The following is a 27,825-nucleotide window of genomic DNA, read 5'->3' on the forward strand; positions in this document are numbered from 1 at the left end:
ATTTAGATAAATGACAGACAACACCTACACACATACTTATGATGGTAGATAGATTAGAGTAAAACCTATTTTGTGTGACCCTGGGAGTTGGGTGCTTGACCCTCACTGAAAATCAATGGCAGTTAGGCGCCTAACTCACTTAGGCACTTTTTAAAATTCCACCCTAAGGCCTTGAGATTGCAAACATTTATGTGTGTGAACTCACTGCATGCTGTTCACATGAATGAAGCTTGCAGGCTCAGGCCCTTAGTTTGGAGATACATTGGAGCAGTCTCTTAAGGCAAGAGATTGCCTAGTAAAGGTGATCTGTTGTAGAGGTCTCACAATGTTTACTTGTGTGTGCACCTGTACTTGAGTGAAGTTGTGCAAAATATGTAACTTCATTATCTGAGAGAATGCACCATCAACCTAGCACACCTTTTCCTGTTGATATTCTCCTTCTACAGGATTTTCCTATAGATGGAAAGGGTAATTTAGCTGTGTGTGACTGGATATATCTATTATTCCTTTCCACAGAAAGACACAACAGAAAAAATTACAGGAAAAATGTTCTAGGAGGATGAAGAAACAGTATTGCTTTCTCCCCTTGGCAGGGTTTGTGTAGGCAGAAGAAGCAAGGGCATGATCACTGAACAATGCTGACTCTGAGGATCTATGGAGAATCCCAGCCCCAACGCTGCATATGTAGGAACATCCAGGTTGAATGCCTGCCTTCTGTGTACTGACCAGCCTCCCACCCCTCGGATGGCTGGTTCAGTGGCTATGTTGCTCCTGACTCCCCTTCTATGCCTGTTTGGAACTTCATCTTTCAAGTGCGGTGAAAGCCAGGGACGGGGTGCTAATACTGCAAGGAACAGCTGTGGCTGTGGTGAGAGAATCCTATGGGTAGCAGCTGCCCCCTAACTGCTGCTCTTTGGCCAGCCAGTCCCTCCAACCATGCACATACTTTAACAAGTGCATTGCTGATACAGAAGGGCTGCCAGGAGTTATATAGCAGGAGATACATTTCCCATCTTCTCTAGGGATGACACAGTTGCTCCCTAATTCACCGCGGGACTTTGTTACTGTGAAGTCACTTATTCCTACAAAATAACTTGAGGGGTTTCCCTATAACCAGAATTGGTAAATTTGCATATTGTGCACTGAAACAATTTGGGACTTCCCCTCTCCTCCATGGGAAACAATGGGCTAGATTCTAGCCTGCATGTCCGACAAGATGCAGCACAGGAGTCAGAGCCTAGGTGGAAAAAGTGTGAAGGTGACTTTAAACCCATCTCCATAATTCTGGGCAGCTCCAAGGTCTGATGCCACCCCTAGCATTAGGTAAAGCAAGCCCAGGAGCCAGTGTAATTTGAGGCAGGCTTGCATAGCTATCTATGGGCTTTTCCATAGCCTAGAATAGCCAGAGCAGAGAGTATTCTAGGCACTTCTCCTCTTGCCCCTGGCATGATCCTATGCTAACAGCTGCACAGGAGCATGTCATAAGGCTACTTACATGAGCCCTACACCACTGTTGTGCTATGGAAATTCCCTAGGGGCCACTCTGTCTCCTTTATGGCATAAAGAGGTCACGGCAAGAGACAGAATCTCAAAAATGTAGGACTGAAAGCGGCCTTGAGAGGTCATCAAGTACAGCCCCCCACCCTGAAGCAAGACCAAGTAAACCTACACTATCCCTGACAGGTGTTTGTCCAACCTGTTCTTAAAAACCTACAATGATGGGGATTCCACAACCTCCCTTGGAAGCCTATTCCAGAGCTTAACTACCCTCATAGTTAGAAAATATTTCCTAATATCTAACTTAAATCTCCCCTTCTTCAAATTAAGCCTATTACTTCTTGATTTCCCTAAAGTGGACATGGAGAATAACTGATCATAGTCCTCTTTATAACAGCTCTTAATATATTTGAAAATAGTTATGTCCTCCCTCAGTCTTTTTTTTCTCAAGACTAAACATGCCCTGTTTTTTTAACTTTTCCTCATAGGTTTTCTAAACCTTTTATATTTGTTACTCTCCTCTAGACTCGCTCCAATTTGTCCACATCTTTGCTAAAAAGTGGCTCCCAAAATTGGACACAGTACTCCAGCAGAGACCTCTCCTAGAGTTTTGAAAGATACATCCTAGTTCACAATAGTGGGTTCATCTGTGCCCACCCAACCACCCACACTATGGGCTAGATTCCAGCAAACTCCTATGTGGGTGTGCACTGGCAAGTAGGAGTGAGGAGCTTCCTCTCTCCTTGTGCAGTCCATACAAGGGCCAGGTAGAATTGCAGTCCCTGTGCTGAACGGAGTGCAGGGACTGCTCCCTAATTAGTAACAGCTCCCCTAAGAGGAAAGGAGGAACAAAGAGTAGGTGGAACCAGTGGTTCTCCCCAATCTCTGTGCTGGCCAGCATTGTTGTTGGCCATCTGGTAGGGAATGTGCTGCAGTGCTTCCCTTAAAGACTCATAAGACAAAGGCCAAAAGAACAAAGGAATCAGCAACAAAAGATATTGCTAGAGCCAGACAATATTTCCTGTTAGTGTTTGCTGGCTAATAGTTTAACCCAGTACTGATTAATTCTTGATCACTGGCTAAGATTTTAGATTTGCTGCTTTCTCATATTAAGAAAGTAGAGTTGGCAGTAATTCTTGACAAGCCAACTGGTTCTTAAGTCCTGGCTATAGAGACAAGATGAAAAAATAATGGCCAACAAAGGAGGAGCAAGGAATTATTCTGAGGGACTATTAAAATAAACCAGCATCCCTCCACACACCCCTGTCATGTCACTTGAATACTGGAAACATTCAGAGGCAGTGACTGATTCAGCACAGAGAGATGAAAGAGGTCCATAACCCTGGAATAGAAAGATTCTCAATGTTTTTTAAGGCAATACATTTATTTTAATAAAAGAAGATAATAGTTCAAGACAGAACATACAGAGTTAAAGAGTCTTCAGCAGACAGGATTGAGCACCCGACAAAATTTAATCATAAATTTCAAGAAGATTTGTGTCTTCTCTTCGGAAAATCCAGGTTAAGGCAAACACAGTTCAATTCATTAAATGATCCAAGAAGGCTGCTATGTTCCACAGAATAAAATGCTGCAGATAAATCCACTACAATGAGGGAAGTTATTGAACTGAAACTGCTAAGGGAAAGCCGTCATTACAGCCCTTAACCAGAATTGGCTCAGCAGGGCAGACTGACCTAATCCCAGAGTGAAATTTATCCACAAAATTGTCTCTGACAAGATGAGATCACAGCAACTGTATGTAGCTACAGCTTCTTCCAAAATCTTGGTAGTAAATGGCATTTTAAATTAATGTCCTATTTGAAAAAGGTCATTCTGTAGCAGAGAGAACTTTTTTTTTAAACAATACAGTGACTACCCTACTCCTTTACTAAGCCAGGTGCCCCTGGATAAGACAATTTATGCACTAATTAAAGGTCTAAAATAGCAATATAAGGTTCCCGACACCAGTGCTACTCAAAGTGGTGGTCCGCGGACCGATGGCGGTCCGCGAGCCATCGGCTGCCGGTCTGCGCGCACACTGGAAAAAAAATTGCCGGTCCCCCACGTCAGATAGCTTGAGAAGCACTGCCATACACTGTCCCTCTCCTCCTGCACTAAGCATTTAATAGGCATTAGACATTTATGAGAATGATACATTCAATGTGCATCCTACAGCTGCCAGGCCTAGGTTTGTTTCTTTTTTAAAATTTCTCTCTCATCTTCTCTCTAATGCTCCCCTGGTTCTATCAACCCCCTGCTGTCTATTCCCCCTACCCTTCCAGCTGCTCTCCTTCTCTCTAACAGCTGCTCCCCTGTCATTCTGCCATGCACTGAATGATCTCAGGCAAATAGGAGCTCGGCCTGAAAGACATCTAATATGCCAGACATTTGGCTAACAAAAGCCCTTAGAATCAATTTAGTAATTAGTTGAAAACGAAAATGACTGTTAACTGCCAAGGCCCCTAATAATGAGTGGCAGCTGCCATCTTGAGGTGCTCTCAAAAGTCTCAGTAGCATTTCCTGAACAGATCCACTGCCTTTCCACAGTCTGGGAGGATTCTTCGTCTATCTTCTCTCCAATGGCTGCTGTGCCATGCATGCCTGTTTATTCTGGCTTTGGACAGCAGAGAGGATTTGGGCCTAACTGAATTAGGGTTGCCAACCCTCCAGGATTGTCCTGCAGTCTCCAGGAATTAAAGATTAATCTTTAATTAAATACTATATCATGTGATGAAATCTCCAGGAATACATCCAACCAAAATTGGCAACTTTAAACTGAATACACGTGAAGATTTCAAAATTATTCATAAATATTTATTGAAAGAAAAGTGTTCCGTATCAGTTTCTATCTGGCTGACTTGTTAAGCCCAGAGTTCTATTTTACCTTTGCTAGAGTGGATGATAAACATCATGTACCCCTAAAGCAGCCTAAGGAAAGTAACTCCTGCCCTGCTTTAGACATCTGTGACATCCCTGACTTGCAAGACAAACACAGAAGTCTGTGAACAAGTGAAAGCCCTTCTGTTCATCTTTATAATCTGTGATTTTTAACTGTTCCAAAGTATTCTATTAATATTACAGTAACTCTGTTTTTCAAGATTTAGTTTAAAAAAACATTTACTCATTAAATTGGCCTATATTTTGTCACATCCACTTACATTATCGATAAAACCAAAAGCCAAATCATGTTCACTTTACTCACATGAGTAACTGTTCAAGTTAACGGCACTCACTCTTAAAATCAGTGGGACTACTCATAAGAGGAAGGTGAGCAGATCTGACTTTTAATTTTTCCTCTTGTCAGCTCTTCGGAGCCAATCCAATTATAGGAGAATGAGCTGGAGCCTCTATTCTGGAGGCCATTAATCAACATGGACAGCTAATTTCCAACTGCAACATCTTTACTACTAGCAGAGATGCATGAGACAGATAGAACTCAGCTTGTCTTTAGATCCCAGTTGAGTAGCTTGCAGCAATGGCAGCTAGAAAACTCACCTGTTAACTTGTAAATTAAGTCAGTTGGCTCTGAAATTTATTCAGAGTGAAATCCACCCACCAGCTTGGGGAACACAAGCAGAGCCACGCCAGCGCCACCACAGTCTTGCCGCTGTACGAGAGGAGAGGCGGCCGCAGAGCAGGTGCGCAAGCAGAACTCTGTGGCAATGCAGAGACATTTGCAGTGCCCCCGAGATATTTCGGGGCAAGACGTTGAGGCACCACAGTGACATTTCCTGGTGACACTTTGTGGCAAGGCAGAAGAAACCTTTTCTGGCGACATTTCGCGATGCTGCAAAATGATGTTGTGAGTGGCGGCTGCGGTGTTGTTAGAAGTAACCCCAAGCGTTCAAAAAGCATGATTCGGGGCCCCTAAAATGGTGAGAGTAACTGAAAAATGGTGAGATTTCCATTACAACAACAGGGACTACTGGCTCCTTCGTGGCCTCCCGGGCTGGGGCGTCAGGGGTTGTGCTTTCCAGCTCTTCTGCACCCAGCGCCAAACTTCGCTCTTCGTTTAGGGCCAGCTGGGATTGTCGCACAAGGAGCTGACCCCAGGAGCAAACCTCCCACTGGCTCAGTGGCAACACATCGAGGGCAGCTGGTTGCTCTGCTGAGCTGCCCGGCCAGATCGACCCGGCCCCGCCGAGCGCAGCTGGGGTGGCGGGAAGGGGAGGAATCCTGCCGCCAGTCTCCAGGCCGTAGCAACCAGCCGCTCCCCAGGAGCCCGTTGCTAGGGGATCCGCGCGCTAACAAGGTCCGACCCGGCCGCTTCCGGTCCGCTCCATCTTCCGCCCCCTGGACCCCGCGCCTCTCGGTGTCTTTGGTTCCGGCCGGCGGCAGCAGGAAGGGCTCGGGGCATGCTGGCCGGGGAGACGGGCAGAGCGGTCAGGCGGCTCCTGCGGGCCGGAGGCGCGGTCAGGTCAGGAACGGCGGGAACCGGGTGCGGGGGAGGGCTACTACAGCCGCCGCCGCCTCCGAGGGGGGAGGGGCGAGAAGGAAACATGGGGTTGGGTAGGAGGAGAGTGGGGGCGGGTGCGAAGGGGAGAGTAGGCCCTGAGGGGGGCAGCGTGTGGGGCCCCTCCATGGAGGCCGGGGCGGCGCGGCGGAGGCCGGAGCACCCAGGTGGGCCGGGTCCGTATCTGACACCCCGGGAGGGGGCAGCTTGGCGCCGGCTCGCAGGGAGGCCGTTGAGTGACGGGGCCCAGCCAGGCCACCGGCTGCAGCCTCCTCGCCCCAGGGGGGTGACCGCAGCGGGCGTCCCGCCCTGCCCGAGAGGCGGCGTGCGCGGGGGTTTCACTTCTGCCCGGGGGCACGCTCGGGTCTCGGCGTCAGCCCGGGGTATGTCGCGGCGCCGGGGGGTCGATACACGTGCGGTTCGCCCCAGCGGGAAGGCGGCCGGCCAGCGGGGACTTTGTATTTTGAAACCCTTCCTGGGTTGTGAATTCACTGAAGATCTTTGCCCCCCCCCCCCCCGCCCGTTTCACTTTCCGTTGTTACACATCCAGAAAATAATTTACCTCAGAGCCGAGGAGGGGGCGGTGTTGGCATGTGGACTCCGACTGCCTGGCGTTATTCTGAACTTCAATTTACTGACTTGTCATGTGGCCGGTTTCATTCAGCCGTGAGCCAGGATTTATTTCTTGTGTGTTACCGTGTCTGTAGAAAGAACAGGAGGACTTGTGGCGCCTTAGAGACTAACCAGTTTATTTGGGCGTAAGCTTTCGTGAGCTACAGCTCGCTTCATCGGATCCGATGCAGTGATCACGAAAGCTTCTGCTCAAATAAATTGGTTAGTCTCTAAGGCGCCACAAGTCCTCCTTTTCTTACGTATACAGACTAACACGGCTGCTACTCTGAAGCGTGTAGAAAGAGAGATCCTCCCCCAGGGAACAGCAGGCACTTGTGTCTGTAATACTGCCAGCCTAAGGGCGACTGGATTGAGCGCAGCACCCCAACTCAGAGGGACCATATATTAGCAACTTGTGCTGAAAGCTAGTCCTCTGATTTGCAAACTTTGGATCCTTTGTTTAGAGGAGAGATGTACTGATGGTGTAACAATTACCAAAGACATGACTGGGGGTAAAAACACACAAAAATAGGATTGTACCGGAGAAAAATAACAGTGTTCTGTGTATTACAGTGTCCTTGCCTATAATTCCTACATGATGTGTTAATGTTGTTACTGATTTTCCAGTAGAAGACAGCAAGCAGACTTTCCCCCTTACTTTTTTAGGCATAAAGTAATGAAGAACTGGGGTGTTGTTGGTGGAATTGCTGCTGCTCTGGCAGCAGGCATATATGTTCTCTGGGGTCCCATCACAGAAAGAAAGAAACGCAGGAAAGGTGGGGAAAGTTCTAAACTGATCAAAATTATCCATATCCAGTAACAGAAAAATGTGTGCTAATGATTAATAAATTCTCATAATATTATCTAGAAAGGAGGAGAGAATAGTAAATTTTTCATTTTATTGTGGGTTTAAATTTCTTTTGAGCTGAGACTTTGGATGTTAGAAATGTTTTTCCTTTTCTTTTAATCATTAGATTTTGTAAAACCTTTTGTTATATAGCAAAATTTAAATTTTGGTCAGTGGATCATGTTGCCTCCTATCTGAATTAGTCTGTATCAATAAAAGATTTTTATTTTCTATGTAAATTTAAAATTTTAAAAATTATGATGATACATATTAGGCATGCTTTGTTTGTGTTTTGTAATATGTTTGTATTACCTACCGAAATTCAATAAAATTTAAACAAATACACAAAATAAACACCTTTTGATTGAACATAAGCACAGGATAAGTTAATGTCTTCTGCTTTGGAAAGTAAATATTCATACTACAAATAGCTAGAGTAAAGAAATATTTTACACAAATCTTTGAGAACTGGAGAGCATCCCTAATACAATACTAATCTCATAGGGAAGGAGATCTCACTAAATTGAGACGAGGTGTGCAAAGGCACATAGTTTAGGCCCCCATCCTGGAAACACTTATGAATGTGTTTAACTTCACACATCTTAATAGTTTCATACAAGCTATTCACATGTGTAAAAATTAAGCACATATGTAAATGTTAGCAGGATTATTATTATTTTTATTATTACTAATTATTTTATGTATTATTTTAACACTTAGGAGCCGCAGTCATGAGGCAGGACCCCAGGATCAGGGCCTTTAACCTTGCAGATAGTATAACAAGTCACAAATTGAAAATTAAATACATTACAGTTAATTCCAATTTATATGGTAATTTTCAAATAATCCTACAGTAATCCATGCTTGATAGTGTTAAAGTACTGCTTTCTAAAATTCAGTCAAGAACATTTTTCAGAGAAAGTTTAAATTTTTTTTTACAATGGCATGATTCTTAGAGACCATAACACTATTGTATGTTTGAGTGTCTTCTGATTTCTTAAATAACAGTTGTAAATACCAAATAAAAGGTCACATGCACCATGTCACTTTCCATTAAAAAAAACTGTCCTAGACTCTAGAATGTAAATTGTTAATGCATATTTCCAGGGCTTGTGCCTGGCCTTCTCAACTTAGGAAACACCTGTTTCATGAACTCTTTGCTGCAAGGCTTATCTGCTTGTCCATCTTTCATCAAGTGGCTGGAGGACTTTACAGCCCAATACAAGACTGATCAGAATGAATCATCGGAGCACCAATATTTGTCCCTTACTTTGCTGTGCCTCCTGAAAGGTATCATGTTGTTAAACTTTTAAGGGATTAGGTTACATTAACAAGAAAATAATTGATAAAACCTAATATGTTACTGTTTTTAAGAAACTAATTTGCACGGTGCAGAAAGTAAGAAATCTTTAATTTTTAATATCACAGAGGTGTCTCACAACAGTTGTCACGCTCAGAATTCAATCAGAAAGTACTTTCATTTACTATAATTTAATGTAAACATTTCCTAGAGAGAAGGAAATTTCTCAGATAAATACATGAAAGAGCATATGTGATGTTGGATAAAAAGATCAGAAAACTAAATTTCTTATACTTTAATGAAGATTGTGGGATTTAATAGGCAAATTTAATTAGCTGACTTGATGGTGTTCTCTATGTACAAAGAAATGACTATATCTTGGGGTCCATTAACTCTGTTGAAAGCTCAGATTTTTTTATTTGCCCAGATTTTCATTACTATTGAGTCAATGCAGCTCCCTGAGGTAGGGTGATTTAAATCAGGAAGACTCGATTTAGTCATGGATTTCTACATAAAAGTGCGTTCTTGTTGTTTATTATAACCTTAATACATATTCTTCGCAGGTAGAGGAACTTCATTAAAATATTCCCAAACTGGGTCTCTTTTACTGCCTGCTGCCATTATAGGTTTTCCCTTCTAGTGAGAGAATGATATGGTAGATCTCAAATCAATGAAGGCTACACTCAGAAAGACCTCAAGACTTCTGGAATATGCTGCTCAAACAGTTTCACTTTTTTTCTATTGCCTGTCCCTCCCTTCTCACATTTATCTCCAGACTTCTTCTCCTTGTCCAGATCTATTCCTCCCACAGTAGTCTTCTATTCATTGAACTTTTTGAAACTTTTAGAGAGGTAAGGGATTGTGTGTACACAAATCTGCAGAGGGACAATAAGGTTGAGGTTTGTTATGTCTCACCTCTATATATTTATTTATTTATTTTAAAACATTGTTGCTGTTAACAAGCCTGTTATCTCTGGGGACACAAATCCACAGTCTGAGAACTGCAAAACTAAGCATCTATGAGGGTATCTTCTAGGCTGAGCACTGAGTCCCATTGGGTAGATAGAAAGATTAACCTAAATAATCTATACAGAAGCCCCTGGAACCCCATAAAATTGGGTTCCTAATCCATGAACTATTGGAACTCATTTACAAAATTTTTCTTTGACATTACATGAATATATTGTCTCATACTATAGAATTAGAATTTATAATCCCTATTCCATGATGAGATATCTTTGAGCTGTAATGTATTTTAATTAAAACTACCTTTAGATAGGTTTTTTCCTCAAAAAGCATTTTATCAAAAAAATCTGATAGATTTTTTGGATTTAAAAAAAAAAATAATTGATTTTTATCCACCCTGTCCTCAGGTTATTAGTTCCTTCCTAAGTCCCACCAAGGAATCTCTCAAACCTCTACTTCTGAAGGAAGGATTAGCTCCACAATAAGTAATATTTCATTTTCCAAGTCCCCTCTACTCTCCTCTTTCCTTGAAAAAGGATTTTTCCATTCAAAGTTGTTGTAAAGTTGAATGAGGTGCCAGGGTCTTGCCCCTTTCCCTGCCCCCACCTGCATTGTTGTTATGGAATCTGAAGGAGAGATCAGAGGGCGAGGTTTTAAAATAAATATAACTGGAGAACAAGGATTTACAATCATTTACAGTTGTTGAGGAAGGGAAAAAAAGGCATTCTGCAAATCATTCCTCTCAGACATAACTAAGAAATAACTGCGCAGCTGTGGATCAGTGGCTGGGGCAGCTCCTTGTACTTAAGCATGTGTTAAATCATTCCACTGTTGTAAGTGAAAAGAAATTAGGCCCACTATATCCAGGTTTTGTGATCTAACCAATCTTAGTGGCTCCATTTATCATTTTGAATTTAATACCTCCAGCTTTATCCTGCCAAGAGGTCACAGAAGATGATGTCCTGGATGCAAGCTGTTTGTTAGAAGTGTTAAGGCTGTACAGGTGGCAGATCTCGTCATTTGAAGAGCAGGTGATTACAAATTTCAAACTAGATTATAGTATATGTTAGATACTGTGATGATAGGTGCCTTATGTAATATATGGTATTTATAGATCTGAGTATCAAATCTGAATCATAGAATCATAGAATATAAGGGTTGGAAGGGACCCCAGAAGGTCATCTAGTCCAACCCCCTGCTCGAAGCAGGACCAAATCCCAGTTAAATCATCCCAGCCAGGGCTTTGTCAAGCCTGACCTTAAAAACCTCTAAGGAAGGAGATTCTACCACCTCCCTAGGTAACGCATTCCAGTGTTTCACCACCCTCTTAGTGAAAAAGTTTTTCCTAATATCCAATCTAAACCTCCCCCACTGCAACTTGAGACCATTACTCCTCGTTCTGTCATCTGCTACCATTGAGAACAGTCTAGAGCCATCCTCTTTGGAACCCCCTTTCAGGTAGTTGAAAGCAGCTATCAAATCCCCCCTCATTCTTCTCTTCTGCAGGCTAAACAATCCCAGCTCCCTCAGCCTCTCCTCATAAGTCATGTGTTCTAGACCCCTAATCATTTTTGTTGCCCTTCGCTGGACTCTCTCCAATTTATCCACATCCTTCTTGTAGTGTGGGGCCCAAAACTGGACACAGTACTCCAGATGAGGCCTCACCAATGTCGAATAGAGGGGAACGATCACGTACCTCGATCTGCTCGCTATGCCCCTACTTATACATCCCAAAATGCCATTGGCCTTCTTGGCAACAAGGGCACACTGCTGACTCATATCCAGCTTCTCGTCCACTGTCACCCCTAGGTCCTTTTCCGCAGAACTGCTGCCTAGCCATTCGGTCCGTAGTCTGTAGCGGTGCATTGGGTTCTTCCGTCCTAAGTGCAGGACCCTGCACTTATCCTTATTGAACCTCATCAGATTTCTTTTGGCCCAATCCTCCAATTTGTCTAGGTCCTTCTGTATCCTATCCCTCCCCTCCAGCATATCTACCACTCCTCCCAGTTTAGTATCATCCGCAAATTTGCTGAGAGTGCAATCCACACCATCCTCCAGATCATTTATGAAGATATTGAACAAAACCGGCCCCAGGACCGACCCTTGGGGCACTCCACTTGATACCGGCTGCCAACTAGACATGGAGCCATTGATCACTACCCGTTGAGCCCGACAATCTAGCCAGCTTTCTACCCACCTTATAGTGCATTCATCCAGCCCATACTTCCTTAACTTGCTGACAAGAATACTGTGGGAGACCGTGTCAAAAGCTTTGCTAAAGTCAAGAAACAATACATCCACTGCTTTCCCTTCATCCACAGAACCAGTAATCTCATCATAAAAGGCGATTAGATTAGTCAGGCATGACCTTCCCTTGGTGAATCCATGCTGGCTGTTCCTGGTCACTTTCCTCTCATGCAAGTGCTTCAGGATTGATTCTTTGAGGACCTGCTCCATGATTTTTCCAGGGACTGAGGTGAGGCTGACTGGCCTGTAGTTCCCAGGATCCTCCTCCTTCCCTTTTTTAAAGATTGGCACTACATTAGCCTTTTTCCAGTCATCCGGGACTTCCCCTGTTCGCCACGAGTTTTCAAAGATCCTCTTCAGCATGGTGAAAAGTTGTCTTTAGTAACTAAAAGTAAGCAGCAATGTGATTAATACATGACATCTTCAGTTTGTTTTAGAGACGCCTGATTCAGACTCTAATGCCTTTCAACTGTCAGTGTTTGGTATGATGCTGCCAGTAGTGACAAGATTCCAGGGGGTAAAATCCTGGCCCCATTAAAGTCAATGCAAGTTTTGCCATTGACTTCAACAGGGCCATGATAAAATAACCTGGTTTCTGTTTCTAAGGAAGTTCCCTCTGTTTTCTTAAGGCTCCCAGATTTAGTTACACATAACCAACGGGGCTTCTAGATCTTGTACACAGTGCATATGTCTGCAAGTTGTGCAGAGACACCCAATACAGTAGATTCTACTTAATAGCAACATGTGTATTGACAACTTCCGGTTAATAGTAGCATTTTGCCAGGAACCAATCCCATTACATTGACTTTAATGTTCACAGGATGCAGATATTGGCAACAGCATGCTGCTTAGTAACACCATTCATTTGATTCTTGGAAAAAAGGTCCCAGCTGTCAGCAGATTTGCAAGGATGCAGCCAGGGAAGGAAGTGCTAAGGATTGCCTACCCTGGCTGCAGCCCTACAAACCTGCCTGTGGCTGGTGCTCAGCCCATCCCAATGCTTCCTTCTGGGGTTGCAGGCCAACAAACATGCTGCCGCACAGGGATGGCACAGAAGGTAAGAGGCTGTGGACGGGGCAGTAGTGGGTAGGGAGGCTGCAGCCCACATGCCAGAGCTGCATGGCACCTCTCCCTGCACTCTCCAGGCTGTACCCTGCTCAGGGGCTGCACCCAGGGAAGGATGTGCTGGCACATGCTAAGCTCTGACCCCCAGAGAGCACAGAGAGGGATATGAGCCCCCAGCTCCCAATAGAAACTCCATCATCCTGCTGGTTTGCAGGGGTGCAGCCAGGGAAGGCACATCCCAGCATTTCCTTTTCTCGCTGCAGCCTCGCAAACCTGCCTTCTCCTTGTTAGCAACTGCCGGATAAAGGCAACTTTTTCCTGGAAACTGAGGAGAATAAGTAGAATCTATTGTATTTGAAAAATATTTTCTGCTCCTAAGTGTGTGAAGTTGGTTGGGGTCAGTAAATTGGTTCAGTTGCTCTTCTATAAATATCGTTGTATATTTTATACTTCATATCCAAAACAAATGATGTAAGAGTTCAATTCTGCTCTCATTGAAGTTAGTCAATTTCACCACTGACCTCAGTGGAAAGCAGGCTTTTGGGTCATTATTGTGAGTATATTTTTTGCGTGTGTACTCTTCGGTATTCTTTCAGTGTTATATGCCACAAATACATTTAAAAAATATTTTGTACACTGTTGTGGGCCTAGCTTTGCAGAAAAGATTGTTAGCAAAATTGTAGCACATGCATAGGGATATAGGACTGGAAGGGTCCTCGTGGATGATCAAGTCCAGTCCCTTGTTATTGCAGGGAACGCCATCATATAATCCTGTTGATAAATTTATAAAGCTCCATCTTAAAATAAGCAAGGTTGTTTGCTCCCACTACTCGTATTGGGAGGCTGTTCTAGAACCTTACTCCTCAAATGGTTAGAAAACCTTCTCATTTCCTGCTTGAATGTATTCATGGCCAATTTATACTCATTTGTTCTTGTGCCAGCATTGTCCTTTTGCTTAAATATCTCTTCTTCCTCTCTTGTGTTTACTCTCAAATGTATTTAGAGAGAGCAATCATATCTCCTCTCAGCCTAAGTGGTTATTATTAAATTAACTGGGTCCTAAAAGTGTAATCATTTCTTCTTAAAGGAAAAATTAACACCCCATTTTGCCATTACAGATTCCTATGTGCACACACATTCTTGGTATGTTTGTTGATGCTGTCTTGTTTGATTTCCCTCTAAGTTGTATATCCCCCTTTAATAGGATGCTCATGAACTATTCCATGTCCTTACATCTTCGTTGGAAGATGAGCGAGATCGTCAGCCCCGGATCACACACTTGTTTGATGTGCATTCATTACAGGTAAAACTGTATAAAAATGTTATTTCCTTTTCCTTTAAAGTGATAGAGCCTGTTTAGATACTAAATATGCAATGCTGTTCTTCCATCTTTGGATAAAAATGAATTAATAAAGCTAGCAAATTGAAAAAAAAAAACTTTTCAAAGCAATATAATATTTTAGTGCTTTGCATTTATATTGACCCAGTCATGCAAGGAGCTGTGGGAGTTGAGGGCACTCAGCATCACATGGGATTGGGCCCACAGCACCATCCATTTGAGAATCTCAGTATACTGTATGGATGGACAATAGGAATTGCCATAATGGCCAAGACCATTAGTCCATCTAATCAGATATCCTGTCTCTAATAGTTGTCAATACACCAAGTGCTTTAGAGGGAGATACAAGAAACTATAATGGACAATTATGGAATAAACTACTCAGAGGAGAAGTTTCTTCCTAATCTTCCACAATTAGCAATTTTATTCTATCTGTTCAGCTTTTAGCAATTGTTGTAAGCAGTTGTAAGCTCTCAGTATCTTGTTGCTACAAGTTCCAGCGTTCATGGTGCATTATATAAGAAACACTTCTTTTATCCATTTTAAATTAATTGCTTTTCAGTTTCATTGGTTGTCCCTAAATATTATTTTTTAAAGGTACAATTTTTAGACTAAAATGAGAGCATATTTAAGATTTTGTAAGGTGAGATTTAATACAATATTTTTTCCTCCTCTGTAGCAGCCAGAAATAACCCAAAAGCAAATAAGCTGCAGGACAAGAGGTAACATTTTCTCCCTTGAAAAAATGTTAAATGTTTCCATTTGCTTATAGACATGGCAACAGTAGTTGTTTTACTTATTGAAGTAATATTACTATTGTCAGGGTTCCCTCCCCACTCTGAACTCTAGGGTACAGATGTGGGGACCCGCATGAAGGAACCCCTAAGCTTATTTCTACCAGCTTAGGTTAAAACTTCCCCAAGGCACAAATTCTTTGCCCTTGGACGGTAGGCTGCCACCATCAAGTGATTTAACAAAGAAACAGGAAAAGGACCACTTAAAGTTCCTGTTCCCCCAAAATATCCCCCCAAGCCCTTACACCCCCTTTCCTGGCGAGACTTGAGAATAATATCCTAACCAATTGGTTACAAAGGGATCACATACCGAAACCCCTGGGTCTTAGGACAATAGAGAAATCAGTCAGGTTCTTAAAAGAAGGATTTTATTTTAAAAAAAGGTAAAAATCACCTCTGTAAAATCAGGATGGAAAATAACTTTACAGAGTAACAAAAGATTCAAAAACACAGCAGAACTTCCTCTAGGCTTAGTTTCAAAGTTACAAAAAACAGGAATAAACCTCCTTCCAGCAAAGGAAACATTAACAAGCAGAACAAAAGATCATCTAACACACCTTGCCTGGCTTTTACTTACAATTTGTAATATGAGAGACTTTTAGGATGGTTTATAGGAGAAGGAGTTTTCTGACCTGATGCTTCTCTGCTTCCCAAGAGAACACACCAAAAACAAAGCCTCTCCTCCCACCCCAAGATTTGAAAGTATCTTCTTTCCCCATTGGTCCTTTTGGTCAGGTGCCAACCAGGTTATTTGAAGGAGTACTTGTGGCACCTTAGAGACTAACAAATTTATTTGAGCATAAGGTTTCGTGAGCTACAGCTCACTTCATCGGGAATGCATCCAATGAAGTGAGCTGTAGCTCACGAAGCTTATTCTCAAATAAATTTGTTAGTCTCTAAGGTGCCACAAGTACTCCTTTTCTTTTTGCGGATACAGACTAACACGGCTGCTACTCTGAAACAGGTTATTTGAGCTTCTTAACCCCTTACAGGTAAGAGGAATTCTAGGCTACCCTTAGCTGTATGGTTATGACAACAATTATTTGATCTGTTTCTAGTGACCTGGAATGCATCTTTAAATGTCTCCAAAGACAATGTTAATTAAAGATTTGTAAACCGAAAGTAAAGTGTTTTTAAAAAACCTGGGTTTTAACAGCTGTAAAAAAACCAACCCCAAAGAAATAAAAAATCCAGGTATTATAATGATCATGATGAACATGGAAGTACTAAATATTAAAGACAGTTACAACTTTGTATTCAGGGTCACTTCACCCCATGTCAAGTCACTGGAAGTCTCAACATCCTTTTCATGGAAGGTTGACAAGTAACATGCTTTGCAAACACTGCAAACACCAGGTACAAGAATTTGTGTGTTTGATATTAATTATAAATAAAATAAATATAATATTAAAATTAATAAAATTAATATAATTATAAATAAAAAAGGAAAGCTTAATCAAAGTACATTCTAGTGGATTCTTTAGTGACAACTACCATCTTTTGTTTTATTTTGTGCAATCCTGAAAATTTGCAGGATTGGGGACTTACATTGTAACCACACCAGGGCAAGGACTTTGTTTTTGTATTTGTCTGTAAAGTGCCTAGGACAGCATTGGTGCGTACAAATATGTAATAATAATGAAAAAAACAAAATTGTGACCATGCTTTGTTTTATAAGTGTGGTGATTGTAACTTAAATATTGCTTTTAGTATTTGCCCTTCCCTTGCAGATTTGTGTTATAAGAGACATCCGGTAGCACAGGTAGCATTTTAAGACTTGATCATTCAGTCTTCAAACAGCCAGTGTTCCTGTTGATTCTTGTGCAGTAAATGTGGGATTGAGCCGGGAGTGTTGACTTCTGTGCTGGACAGAGGAAACAGTACCTAATGCTTACAGAATATCTTCTGCTGCCATTGAAAAATTCTACTCAAATATTTACAAAACAATTTCCAAAACTCTTTCTTTGCAGAAAAAAATGAACCTGCCCTCCACTGATCTAACCAGAAGATATTTTTACCCGATCTTTGAATTGTTTGTAACTAATTTTGCTGTATTTGCTGTAGAAATACAAATCCAGATCAGATTATATCTAGTTAGAGTCCAGTCCTGTGAGGTGTTAGTACCCTTAACTACCACTTAGGTCCATAGAAGTAGAGAGTGCTTGGGCCTGTTTTCATTAGGCTGAAGGTGGACTGTAACCCTGTGGACATGTGAAATGTTTTCTTTCAGAGTCCTGTGAGGTGTGATACATTTGACAGTCTTTCGCTGAGTATTCCAGCAGCCATGTGGGTATGTGCTTTCTGCTGAAGCATGATCCATTCTGTATTACACGCTGCCTTATAGTCAAAGCTTTATTCTTGACTCTAGTCCTATGTCTGAATTTAAGATGATGGGGTGAAATTGTAAATCAGTAATTTAGAATTAATTTTATTAAATTTTATTAATTTTTGTTGTTGTTTTAGTAGATTTTTCTGATTCAGTATCTTACTCTGAACGTAGTGGGGCAAATTTCTAGCTGAGGTAACCAAGTGTAACTTCACTGATACCAATGGAGTTGTCTGCCTACACCAGTGATAAATTTGGCCCTGTCTGCATATCTAGAGATACCAAAGTGCAACCAAGGGCTGTGTGTTTCCTGCAAAGTCCTAGAATGTGCCTCTGCTTGCTTTCTCCCTATGAGTAGAGTGAGGACAAAGCTGCCAAATTGTAGGCTGTTAGAGCTGGTAATTTCAAGGAAGAAGCCATTTCTGTTAATCTCTAAAGCAGTGTTTCTCAACCTTTTTGATACAAGGGACCAGCTTGCTGCCTTTCTAAACTGTGTCTCATAGATCTCAGGGACCAGTACTGGTCCACATACCGGTCATCGAGAAACACTGCTCTAAAGGAGATACAAGTCTGGACAAATATTATTGTTGTGTGCAAAGTTATTATTAGATTACCAATAGTCCACTTGTATTCAAAATTTGTGTGGTCCTTGGTATTGCAAAGTTTGGGCCCCTCATATACTGTGTGCTACAAGTTTGTGTCTCCAGACAAGAGGTCCGTTATCCCCTTAGTGTGTTCATGGAACAGCCATTTGCATTCATAGGAGTTTTGTGCCAATGCCTAGGGGAGAACAGAACCAGGCTTTTGACACTTTGTCTGTGCTAGTTTCCTACTTGTATACCCAAGTAGAAGATGACCCCAGCTCACCAGCAGTATAGATTTTTGCCATCGAAAAGACAGCTAAAAATAGCAAGAAAGCAATTAATGCATGAGACGTAAAATACAGCCAGAAGGCCACATTCCTGCTGGGCAAGGGGTTGGGCTGCAGAAGGTGTTTCATGGGGCACTGTGTAATTGTGGAGGGAAGTATTGTAAGAGGGCCAGGGATCCACTGGTTCAAAACCCCGCTAAGAAGGTGACACAGGAAGTGTTATGGAACAAATTACCGAGGGAGGTAATGGAATCTCTGTCACTGGAGGTTTTTAAGAACAGGTTAGACAAACCTGTCAGGGATGGTCTAGATAATACTTAATCCTGCCTTAGTGCAGGGGACTGGACTAAATGACCTCTTGAGGTCTCTTCTAGTCTTACGATCCTATGGCTACTACTCCTGCACATAGACTATAAGGATAAACTGGGAGGAAGGAGGAGGCTTCCATTTCCCCCACCAACCTTCTGTATGTTCTCTGCTCAAAGCCCTTCTACTCTAGCTTTGTGGAGGAGCCAGGATTTAGCTCAGAATGTATTAATTCCTATTAAATAGATGACTAAAATCCTTTAACAGAATTTAATTGTGTACATCATAAAATCAGTGCAAAGTTATTTTTTCTCGCACTCAGGGTCGTCCTATGACACTGGACCACTGCCTCCACCATTTCATCTCTTCTGAATCAGTAAAGGATGTTGTATGTGACAATTGCACTAAAGTATGTAATTTTAATTTATATACTCTTCCAGCTCAGTTTCTAGATCAAGTGACTCAGAGTCAGGACTCCTAGGTTCTACTCCTTGCACTGCTGCTGACTTGCTGAACCCTCAGTTTCATCACCTCTGAAGTGTGGATACTACCTCACAGGCTGTTAGGAGTCTTAAATTATTAGTAGTTTGTAAAGCACTTTACAGATCCTGGAATACTCAGAGATTGCCAACTATTAAATTTTATAATATCCTGGGTGGGATGTTTTTTTTCTGATCTTTAAACATTGTTTTACAAATACTTGTAACTTGACTGTAGCACAGGGAGCAAGAGTAACGTGTCTAAGATCAGACAGAGAATGGCTAAAGGTTAGACTTGAACCCAGAACTTCTGTGTTCATGGGCACTTTCTATAAATGTTTCTATTTAGTTTCACTTCTTAATTCTCATGCACTGGTATAGTTCTGCACTTCTGAAGTTACAAATAGCTGGCAAATGGTTAAATCAAAACAAACTGTTTAAACCTGAGCATAGCCCTAGATAAGAAACTACTATTTTTCGGCATATGCACACCCCCAATATTGGTTTGTGTAATTTAATATTATGGATAATTAAATGGCTGTAATTGTGTTTCCTTTGATTTCAGATTCAGGCAGAAGAGACACTGAATGGGCAAACCACAGAAAACCAGAGAACAACGTTTGTTAAACAATTAAAGCTAGGGAAGGTGAGACAAATTGATCTGGAAAATTTATTTTTTAAAGCCTTTACAGAAGTGTCTTCTAAAACAATCCAGTGACTTATCTCTTCAGTCTGTTATTTTGATACCCACTTCTTGGCATTGAGCTTGGAGCCCATTCATATTCTATTTTGCGCTTAAATGTGAGCTCATTTGGCAGTTTTGTATGCCATAACACCTTGACTCAGCAAAGCACTTAAGCCTATGCTTAACATTAAGCACATGAATAATCTCACCTTAATTCTACAGTGTGTGTAAACATATGTATTGCTGAGTTGTGGCTTATATGTCCCTTGAGATTCAGCAATAAAAATATGTGATTCTGTATTTCAGTGGTGAATGAAATAATTCCTATGTATATTTTGTTAAACACTTTGCCATCCCTAAGCAATTGCATGTTCTTAAAATAAATAAATAAGCCCCATTCTGCATCCCGGTGATTGGGTGGGCGAACATGGTAATAAACAGCTGAAACAACTTAGATTGTTCTGTGTTTGTGCAGCCCGCAGCACAATTGGGTCTGGATCTACTACTAGAGCCCATAGGCACGACGGTAATACTAATAACCTAATTGAAAGAGGCAGTAAAACCCTGTGCTGCATTTTGGATGTAAAACAATGTAACTGTTTGATTCTGTTTTCCACGGCGCTTGCTCGTTTCGCTGTGACCAGGCACAGAAACATTGCACGTGAAAACTTAGCTCTGGGTACAGTAGAATGCACTAACTGCAAGGGACCCGGATCCTCTGTCCCCAAGGGATTATATTGATCAGAATCTTTGGTCTGCGCTGGACAAGTTTAAACATGCATGTGTTTTTATTGACTTTTCCCACATGTGGCAAACCCTGTTAATTTTGTCCATCATCCTATCTAATAAATTATGCTAGTGTTATTAGAAACCTCTCTTCTGACTGTCATGCTTTATACTTTGTATTATAGGTATTACTTCTAATGAGCTTACATACAGATATAGTAGCAGATGAGAAACCAGTTTAGTAATCCACTTCACCATTTACTCTCTTGGACTTTAATTCTAGTTCCAAGAATATAGTTTTAAATCAAGCAGTCGTTTCTTCTTATTTTTAATATGTCTGTTGACATATTTCTGTGGAATGTGCTTGAAGCTCCCTCAGTGTCTATGTATCCATCTGCAAAGGCTGAGCTGGTCAGACCAAGGTATGCCTCTGAAACGTCATGAACATGTGCAGTTCAACGAGTTCCTGATCATGGACATCTACAAATACCACCTCCCTGTCCATAAATCAAGCCAGCATGATCTAAACCAGAAAGGCAATCCATGGATGTCGTCTGAAACAAAGGATGGGTCAGCAGTAAAAGCCTCAGGTATTTGATCTGAAAATAAAAAATATCAGGTAGTTTATCAGTGTATAAGAAAAAATATATTTATTTTGATTTTACTAAAACCTAGAAAGATCCCCTTTCCCAGCAGGCTTTGGCCCCTTGACATATATTTAAAATACAATTCTTACAAATTTACTGTTCATTCCCATTCCAAAATACTTGGAGTATAGGTGGGCTGTGGAGAACTGTGCTGCTTTAGCCCCAAAGGATGAGTGAGTTCCAAAGTCGATAGGTCCTCACAGAGAATGTCTTGTTCGTAGACTACCACTTTTAAACCAAGGGAGCTCCAACTATGACTGTATTGCAGGGGGAGTGCAGACCCTGGAGCTTTCATATAATGTGGTCACAATCAGACCCTGTGTCAAAACTAATGTTGAAATTGCAGGGCAGTTCAAGGTGTAAATTATACAGTGTTTAATGAAAGGGGCCTGATCCTACAAACCGTTGTTCATGTGAGGAACCCTATAGAGTTCATGGGGCCTGTTCACATAGGAAAGAGTTTATAGGATCCTGTGTCAAAAACTGTGCATTTGAAAAATGGCCCCGGATCCAGTCAGCCTTCAGTGTGCAGGGTGCCCGTTAAAGTCAGAATTCAGCTCTAAAGAAGTCTTTTGTTGGCAGGAACAGCCATTGAGGAGGCGTTAGGCATGCAGACTGTGCCCTTGCTTGATAATGCCACAACTTTTTGCTTAAAGAAATAAAGAAAATAGTCACAAACTGGAAACAGTTTGCTCAAATTTCTATGACTATATTGTATCACATCATTAGAGCTTAATTCCCTTGTTGCTGCTGGTCCCAAGTCTTCAAATGATTACTTGAATCGAAGGCTAACTACTACTTCAAATAACCCAAAAAGAGCAGGTCTCTTGCAGCCAATTGTACTATGAGCTGTTAACAGTGTCCTTGGATATAATGTTCCCCTTCCTCATTAGGGAATCGTGAGGTTTAATTAATTAATGGTAAAGTGCTTTCAAATTCTCTAATGAAAGGTGCCATAGAGAGCACAGGGCTATTTGTAATATTAATAGTTAAGCTGCAGATCAGTTAAATCACTGAATGTATCATTTCTCTGGCAGATCTGGAGCAGACATGTAGCACTAAATCATTCTTTATGAATGGTGCCTGCTCTTCTTCATTATTAACGTCCCCGATAACTTTCCCACTTGCAGTAGTTCCAGACTGCAGGTAAGACAGACTTTTGAAGTTATTTCATAATTTCTACCTGTGCTTAAAACTGATGTAGGTTAATAATTTCCTTTATTCCATCTTTACTGTGATTCGGTAGTCACATAATTTACCATTTATCCCAGCTACTGCAAGTGTCCTCCTCGTTAGCAAAGGATTTCTACCCCTTTCTGTTTGGGTGATTTGGCAGTTCTACTCTGCTCCCTGTGTCCCCAGCTAGTAAAAGGAGTTGTGTGAATTATAAGTGAAGAGTTCAAAATCTCCTTTCTCTGGTTGCTTTTGCTCTGATGGAGAAAAAATCGCGAGTGCAGCAAGCTTCTTACTGCAGAGCCGTCATCTTTTAACTGCTGCCTCTTCCCTGATATCTCCCTTTTCTTTTCTCTTGACTTTTGAGAACAAATAAGTGTTTGTCATTTCGTGTAGACTTAAAAAAAAAAAAAAATCTCGTATTTAAGGAGCCTGTTTTTCAGAGGAGCTGTGTGCTTGCTGCTCCCTGCAGCTTCTGTTAGAGCTGTGGGCACCCTGCTCTTGTGATGATCAGGCCTAATATTTGTCCTGTTAAATATTTTTCCCAGAGCTCTCCTAGTTTCTGAGAATATTCACTTTTCCCATGTGGCTGATATATAGCTCCTATAACGTCTGTTCTTATCTGTAATCATGTATCTTTTCCCTGGGGTATATACTGACTTAAGGTATTCCTTGCCTTTGCTTGCACCCATGACTTGTTTCAGGAAGGGTATGGTGAGATTCATAGGTTAGAAAAACAGGTGCATGGAGCAAGTACTTGAGAGGCTTCCATTATTATATAGGGATAGTGTCGTGTAGTTTTATGTTTTTTCTGTTAAAATCACATGTCCTGGGATAACTTTTACCATTGACACTGCTGCAGAACTTAGCAGTCACACACTAAAGGAAACAGGTGGGAGGCCTCCCTGCAAAATTCAGAGCCAGTGTGCTGCACAGTATGCAGTGGCCCTCTCCAGAAGACGTTCCAGAGACTGTTTTCGTTAGTCCTCAAAGCAGCAGTTCTGTTCTCCCGGATGGAGAAGAGTGAAGCATTTTGACAATCACAGTGAAGGCCTCGGGTGTTATGAGGGAATGTGTTGGTGTGAGAGTGCATCTCTTATGAAGGGGGTCCATGGAATGAAAAACATGCTTTAAAATGAACTTGCTACTGAAAATTAAAGTGACTGGTGATTCTCCAGGTACGTGTTTGATACACAAGTGCCGCTGACCTCTTCCTTTGTCTCATTTGCCCTTCAGTTCCCCAGTGTACCTCTACCGTCTGATGGCTGTTGTAGTTCATCATGGGGACATGCATTCTGGACACTTTGTGACATATCGCCGCTCTCCGCCTTCTGCCAAGTCCGCACTCTCTGTTAGTAACCAGTGGTTGTGGATTTCAGATGACACTGTGCGCAAAGCTAGTTTGCAAGAAGTGCTTTCATCTAGTGCTTACCTGCTCTTTTATGAGCGTGTTCCCTCAAGAGTGCAGCACCAAACTCAGGAGTTCAGGGCTGAAGAATAACTTGGGCCTCTGGAGAAGGATAAAACATGAGAAAACTGCTCTTGTGAGGTGTACATTGCACCTCCTGGCTGTTGTGCAAATAGCCCACTGGATGCCCTTCGATCGTCCACACCTGCCTGGCAATGGAGCCTGGCTACTGCAGGGAGCTAGTGTCTGATACCAAAACGACGCTGCCCAAAGTTGGTCTGCTGGTGCTGGGCACTCCAGGGTGTGTCTGCATTAGAGAAGCATATTTGCTGTTCAGATAATATTCTCTCTGCACCACAGATTTGAAACATGGAATTTAAAACAAGGACTTTCCAGGGCCACATCTTTTTATTCTGACCTGTATGCATGTTTTCAGGTGGAGCTGCTTAGTGTCTCCTTAAGATATTTCTTAGCAGGGGAGCCCGAGAAGTGATTGATGAGAAATTACTGTTATCAAAGGCAATGATTTAAAAAATGAAGTGCCTTGAGGTTATTTAAATGGTTACATTACCATTGTCTACATTCTGGTAAACATTGATATCAAAGTGATATGAAGAACTATTAACTGAATCACATTTCTTGTCATAACCCCAGCTAAGCAACTAAACAAGTTGTCTCTACCAAACATGCTTGATCCAAAAAAACCCTTTCCTATTTGTATCTTTTTCCCCTAATATTTCATTTCTTTGTACATCATAGAAGTATTTATGTCAATCCAAACTGCAGTTTTCTGTTTCAGGGAAATACTCAAATTGTTGATCAATTGGAACTGAGACACTGATTTGTTGTTCCATATCCTCATACTGTTAAAAGATGTGAAGAGAGAGCAGTGTCTGCTAGCAATCACTATGGTAATGTCTTCTGTCTCTGTAAAACAATTCGATACTGTTGCTTTAGAGCATCAGGTAGACTGTGCTTCTCAGTGCTAATCTTAAAGGTGACTGATTGGTACTCTAAACTCACCTTTCTTATCTTAATGATGAACACTGCCATTCCCTATCATCCCTCCTAATGAATGCCTTCTGATCTGCAATGGCGCTTGAACCGGTTGTGATTGTGAGCCTGGGATTTAAAGCAACATGTGTCATGGTGGGTTAGAATACACACAATTGCATGGGCAGTGGTTGGCACTTAGTCCAGTAAAATAGTACAGTAGCCTGAACAGGTTGGTATCACTGCATTAGATATTGCTGTTTTTAAAGAGTTTGATATTAACCGTATATTGCTGCTCTGTGCTCTTTGGTGTGTAAAAAAAAAAAAAGAGAGAGATGGGGACAGAGTCAAGAAATCCTTTTGGCTGTTTTTAAATTAATGGGGATAAAATGGACAGACATGGGAGTTCTTTTCTATTTATGTACTTTGGGTGTGTGCGTGTGAGGGAGGAAGTCAGACTAGATGTTTTCAGTGGAAAACATTGACTGACTTTTCAGACAATATCTACTGCCTCTCTAAAGTAGCTTTTTTTTCCAAAAAGTTTTTTACTGTAATTTTGTATATTTTGGATCCATATCATTCAACAGCCCAATGTTGTTCATATGCATTCGGAGCTTTTTAATAGAAGACTGAGAAAAACAGCCACAAGATCAGAGGCTATGAATGTATATAACACTTAACTGAAGTCATTCCAGAGTGGGGATCATAATCTCTACTCAGAATAATGCTCATAACCCAGAGAAGTCTGTATAAATCCATTGACCTATCCGGTCCAAAGAAACCTTGGCTTCTGTGTTAGAAGCACTTTTTTTACCTTACTAATTTTATTACTATTTAAAAAAATATGTAATACCAATGAACTTTGTGACTATTGAAATAAGACCTAAACTCAGCATGTGACCCACAAAAGCAAAAAAAGAATACCTGAGGCTGATGCTTCTCTATTGCAGATAGATAGAAGTGAGCACTATGGGCTTTGCAAAGCAGTGCTGGTTGTCAGCGGGGCAAGAAACGCATGCAAAGCATCTGTCTACAGAAATCCTGCCAGTTGTACCTCTGACCTTCAAAACATTTCCATCTGACAGTGTATATGCTGCCATAGCGAGGCTCAACAGGGTCTGCTTTGAAATTGTAACTCCTTTGATTTTGTGGGAGTGTCTGCTCATTGATAGTATTTGAACAAGTCCACTGGTTGTGGAGAAGTGTCAGCATCTTGGTCATGATGCTGAGAAACCACAACTTACATTGGCTTCAGAGACTTGCAGATGGTTGGCACCCCTCACAGTCAGACCCTGAACGCAGTCTGGCCAGCTGAGCCTCCTGGGCAGATACCTTTTGAAAGCAATATGTCTCTGTTCAGGGGGAGGGGTACACCCAAATGGCTCAGCTTGTAGGATTGTGGGGCTAGTCTCTGCCAGCCAATAACAGTATTTTAATTTCTCAAAGGCTAGAGTTGTTGAAAAGGTGCTTATGAATGGAATAAAGGAATGTTATGACACATTAACCATATAGAAAACTGACCTCTGCTTACTCTGGTAGAACTAAGAAAACAGCTCTTTAATTGAATTATTCTTGTTTTAATGCACATGTTAATAAAAGGTATGATGTTAAGAGTCCAAACCACTGCACTTCATTTCCAACACTGCTGTCTTCGAACTTCCTATTGCCTTATGGGAGTTTTTGTACCTGTCCTGTACAGTAGCAATAAAAGAACCAACTTATTAGAAAAGGTATCTGGATACAGGTGGTGATGGATTGAAACAAAAGACTAGTGAGAGGCAGCAGCGATGTCTTTTCCTTTTCTAATGCAGTGGCCTGCAATACCGGCCAGTGTGAGCTCCTGATTTGCTCTGTTCCGTGGTTGAACACAAGACACTGACAAGTCTGTAGTACTCAAAGTTCGAGTTTTTAGTTAGTGTAACAAATCTTGTATACACACAGTAAAATATCAACGTGAGGGCTACACCAGCACACATGCATAGGCAACCAGTTCTTGGAGTGTTTGTGTGTATGGAGCCCCTAACCATGAGTTTGGATTCTTTTGGCCAGCATTGTCTCTTGGGGACATGCCTGCAGCTACAACCTGAGGGCATATAGGGCCCAACCAGTTCCTTACCGCCCATGGCAGTGGAACAGAACCCCTGTAGCATCCACATACTCTGCACACTAAGCAATGGTTGTTAGGTTAGTATAATTCATTAGTTAGTGTAGTTAATAGTTGTTTTTGTTACACCTTTTGGCAGTACATCTATATGTTTAGGGGCTACCATGGTACATAGCTACTGTGGCTGAGACTAAATCCTCAGGATTTAAAACTTGTCCCTCTTGTGAAGCTGCTGTACAGCTCAATGATTGACATTCTTGAAGACTATTCTGTCTCGGGTATATAGCCCTGATAAAGGTTCAGTCTGCCGCTCTTTTCCCAAGAGTATAACAAACCCAGGGAAGCCTCCTAGCTCTTCCTTTTAGACTGCTCAATGAGGGCCTCTTCAGAGCCTGGACCTAAAAATCCTCTTAAGCTGCCTCTGTCTCTTTTGAGAAGTGCCCTGTTGAGTTCCCAGGCACATTCTTTGTCGAAGAGACAGTACCCCTCTGCTACTGGGTATGGCAGAGCAGACAAGCATTCCTTCACCCAGCCATTGTCTGAAACGGGTAGGAAGAAGCATTGCTCCAAGGACAACCACAGGCAAGGGTCACCCACCCTCGTACGCAGTAAGACAAAACCCACCATGGTTTTGAATCAGCTCATGCCTTCAGCCAAAAGGCAGTTCACAGCCCAGACCAGGTCCTTCTGACACCTCAGAACTAGCTGAACACCAGGTACTAGCAATGCCACTTGAAACTCTGGTCTGCACTTTCCCAGCTACCAAATCCTCAGTATGGATAACCTTGGTGCCCATGATTTTGACACCAGACTCCATGGTGCAGATGTTTCCAGTACAGATTTACTTGGCTCTGAAGACATTCTCAGTACCGAGTGATCTTATGGTAACCAAGCAACGAGACTCACCCCTACTATCTTCATCAGCCAACAGAGGTGCTTCTGTCTTGGTACCAACTTCTAATCTACCACAGTACCTATAAACTCACC

At 41.9% G+C, this 27,825-nt stretch overlaps 2 protein-coding genes across 5 annotated transcripts in view; one reads left to right on the plus strand and one right to left on the minus strand.

Moving 5' to 3' along the window:
• Positions 1-6,707, minus strand: part of SVOP (SV2 related protein) — a 42,505-nt gene extending 35,798 nt beyond the window's left edge. The window contains exon 1 of one of the 2 annotated variants that reach the window (XM_048821562.2): positions 6,513-6,707. The gene's annotated coding sequence lies outside the window, so the exon portion shown is untranslated. Of the gene's footprint in view, positions 1-4,992; positions 5,713-6,512 lie in introns of those variants that run through there. The other variant, XM_075120110.1, reaches the window with a different exon arrangement.
• On the plus strand, positions 5,824-26,354 carry USP30 (ubiquitin specific peptidase 30). 3 transcript variants are annotated; one of them, XM_048821564.2, is made up of 13 exons: positions 5,824-5,914; positions 7,229-7,338; positions 8,517-8,699; positions 10,603-10,706; positions 14,192-14,290; positions 15,006-15,048; positions 16,382-16,476; positions 17,351-17,410; positions 18,946-19,032; positions 19,668-19,748; positions 20,884-21,103; positions 22,198-22,306; positions 23,570-26,354. In XM_048821564.2, exons 1-13 carry the CDS (start codon positions 5,853-5,855, stop codon positions 23,832-23,834), a joined length of 1,518 nt encoding a protein of 505 aa, XP_048677521.1. In that variant the 5' UTR covers positions 5,824-5,852; the 3' UTR covers positions 23,835-26,354. The 3 variants fall into 3 exon arrangements, with proteins under 3 accessions (XP_048677521.1, XP_074976214.1, XP_048677523.1); XM_075120113.1 differs by lacking the exon at positions 8,517-8,699; XM_048821566.2 differs by lacking the exons at positions 15,006-15,048; positions 16,382-16,476; positions 17,351-17,410; positions 18,946-19,032.
• The last annotated feature ends 1,471 nt before the right edge of the window (positions 26,355-27,825 follow it).

Source organism: Caretta caretta, chromosome 15 (assembly GCF_965140235.1).
Source record: "Caretta caretta isolate rCarCar2 chromosome 15, rCarCar1.hap1, whole genome shotgun sequence".
NCBI classification, from domain to species: domain Eukaryota; kingdom Metazoa; phylum Chordata; order Testudines; family Cheloniidae; genus Caretta; species Caretta caretta.

Excerpts from the sequence above, each read along its gene's own strand:
- USP30 (XM_048821564.2), top strand. The coding sequence starts at position 5,853 with ATGCTGGCCGGGGAGACGGGCAGAGCGGTCAGGCGGCTCCTGCGGGCC. Across the intron at positions 16,477-17,350 it reads GCAAACACTGCAAACACCAG|AGTCCTGTGAGGTGTGATAC; the intron begins GTACAAGAATTT and ends GTTTTCTTTCAG. Across the intron at positions 19,749-20,883 it reads AACAATTAAAGCTAGGGAAG|CTCCCTCAGTGTCTATGTAT; the intron begins GTGAGACAAATT and ends ATGTGCTTGAAG.